We start from the raw sequence: 2,671 nt of genomic DNA on the forward strand, positions 1-2,671 counted from the left end.
AAATTCCAATCCTTTAACAATGGTAAACTGTTAAGAGACATGGATGGGCACAGAGCTAGGTATCTCAAAAGAATTAGATCCGCAACATATGAAGGTACATTAATGAAGTTGAGAGAACCTAAATGTACTACTCTCAATCTCTTGAAATGAGAGGTTGCAGGAAGTTGATAAACTTTTGGAGTCATATGATCATCATCATCATGAAAGCAAAAGAGGGAACCAAACCTGTTGATGGCAGTGTGCACATCAAGATTAGGATTCATTGATTCTAAACATAACCAACGTTGGACGTGGTGAACACTTCCAGCTAATAATCTAGATATTGCTTGCCACTTAATAATGATTGAAATATAAAGTAGGAAAGAATTGAAATTGAAAAAAACTGTATGGTACTATTGACAAATAGTAGCATAACAAATTTCACCTTATCAGTTGTGGGTTACCTGATCTGGTGCATCCATATCTATACATAAGTCCACACTGACAGATCTAAGTTGTTTATTTACAAATTAAATAAAGTCTAATACTTCTTCTTGGAGACGTGCTTACGCAGAAGCTTTAACGTCATCACAAATTGGAGGGACGTTTTTGCCAGAGAGTGTTGGCTTCACGTTGCAACATTCCGATATGGCGCTGCCATTGGTTCCATGGTATTCCAAGTTCACCCCGGACATCTCTACTTTTTCACACGGTACTCCAGGGCTGCATAGTAACTTCACTGCCACCTTTGTCGCCGACGTCCCCTTTATGTCCTTGAAGCTAACGTCACTGATCTTTACTTTCGACGGGACGCCAGCCTTGCATTGATTCCAGGGACAGTATTGCTGATCGATCAAAATTGGGGTGCTCACATTGACCATCTTCAAATCTTCGAAGTGCATGCCAGTGGCGACGCCCTCTGGAGATGCCGGCCACGTCTTGATCCTAACTCCGAACATAGTATTGGTGAGTTTGCAGTTTTTGATGCACACGTCCTCCACCGGTTGTTCGTTAGGGTATCTTCCTAAACTTCCGATAGCGATTCCGTGGCCAGGGCCGCACTTCACATTTTCGATGGTCACCTTCTTGGCGCCATCCCCGAAGGAGATACAGTCATCGCCGGTCTTAATTTCAGCATCGTCCACCGTAACCCCTTCGGAACGCCCGATGTGGATTCCGTCAGTGTTTGCGCTGTCCGCCGGCGCACGGATTTTGATTTTATTCAACGTCAGGTTCTTGCATTGTATCAGATTCATGTGGAAAAACTTGCTGTCCACAGACTTTATTCCTTTCACCACCGAGTTCGTCAACGTACCCAAGTTCATGTTCTATTTAAAAATAATAAGTAAAAGCAAAGAAAATAATAATAAAATCATATCCAAGATGAGATCGAGTACTTACAATGGGGAGGTTTTTACAAAGGGGAGCATTCATATTCTCCTTACACTTGTTTATCTTCCAGGCGGCGGAACCTTGGCCGTTATAAGTACCGCCGGAGAGCGTAAAGTCTTTAATCATGCTGAACAAAATCCATCCATCTTTTGTTTTGAACTGACTGAGATCGGTTGGCGCGATAAATTTGGCACCTTCCGCCGCATCAAATGTTACGGCACTCTTACAAGGACCTAGAAACCCAATCTGACCCAACATATACTTGCCTTCCGGAACCTTGAGCGTGCTCGGCTCTGTCGCTTTGCATACCTCATCCCAAGCTTTCTTAAAAGCCTACTCAAATAAACCACAAAACACAATCAAACTATATATTTATATATAGAGAGAGAGAAAGAGACAATACTATTGCATGTATGTTTGTACCGCAGTATCATCGCAATCCCCATCACCTTTTGCACCAGATGTTTTAACGTTAACTTCAACGCCCTGTACTGTTGCTACAAGATATGCCACATAGAAAAAAATCAATGCAGCTTGAATCGCATTGGAACCCATCTCTTTTTTTTTTTTTTTTTGTGTGTGTGTGTTTATTTTATGTTATTTTATTTTCCTTTATTCTTGTTGAGATACAGACGGATTGTTGATGGGTAATTGAAATGATCGGGAGTGTGTATTTATAAGGTGAGAAGAGAAGTTTGCTACCACGAATATGGTACCTAATTCTAGGAAAATTTTGTTGGGTGTGTTACAAGTGTTTGGTTCAACCGGATTCTTAATTAATTTGTCTCATTACTAATTTTTAATTCTCAAAGCCTAATTGTGTGGAACTGACCATTGATGTAAATATTATGACAGACTTATTCCATGCATTTTTTATTATTTCTTTTTAAACTTGACTAACATATGCATACAGGGTAGATCCCAAAAAAAAAATCAATGAGGGTAAATATTAAAACCAAAACAAAAAGTTTCAAATTTGGTATAAATTACTGGATTAGATAACATATTGGATTTTAATTTGTTTCTATTTTTATCTTTAGTTATCGGTGGAGACTGTGAGATTAGGAGAGGGGTGTAAACGAGTTGAAGCGAGCTCGAGCTCGATCGAGCTAGAAAATTGATGCTCAAGCTCGGCTCGGTTATGAAACAAGTCGACTCGAATTTGGTCCGAGCTCGATATATATATATATATATATATATATATATATATATATATATATATAGTTACAAAAACCTAATTAACCAAATACTAATATCAATTTTTTAACAAAATCAAATAATTAATAATGGTCAAATAAAT

At 38.7% G+C, this 2,671-nt stretch overlaps 1 protein-coding gene across 1 annotated transcript; it reads right to left on the reverse strand.

Moving 5' to 3' along the window:
• Nucleotides 1-406: 406 nt before the first annotated feature.
• On the reverse strand, nucleotides 407-1,979 carry LOC109191733 (exopolygalacturonase-like). Its single transcript, XM_019342386.1, has 3 exons — nucleotides 1,795-1,979; nucleotides 1,381-1,704; nucleotides 407-1,307 (listed from the first exon to the last, which is right to left on the reverse strand). The coding sequence occupies exons 1-3, from the start codon at nucleotides 1,924-1,926 to the stop codon at nucleotides 546-548; spliced, it is 1,218 nt and encodes a 405-aa protein (XP_019197931.1). The 5' UTR covers nucleotides 1,927-1,979; the 3' UTR covers nucleotides 407-545.
• Between the last annotated feature and the right edge of the window lie 692 nt (nucleotides 1,980-2,671).

This window comes from Ipomoea nil, unplaced genomic scaffold (genome assembly GCF_001879475.1).
Source record: "Ipomoea nil cultivar Tokyo-kokei standard unplaced genomic scaffold, Asagao_1.1 scaffold1720, whole genome shotgun sequence".
In the NCBI taxonomy this organism is placed as follows: domain Eukaryota; kingdom Viridiplantae; phylum Streptophyta; class Magnoliopsida; order Solanales; family Convolvulaceae; genus Ipomoea; species Ipomoea nil.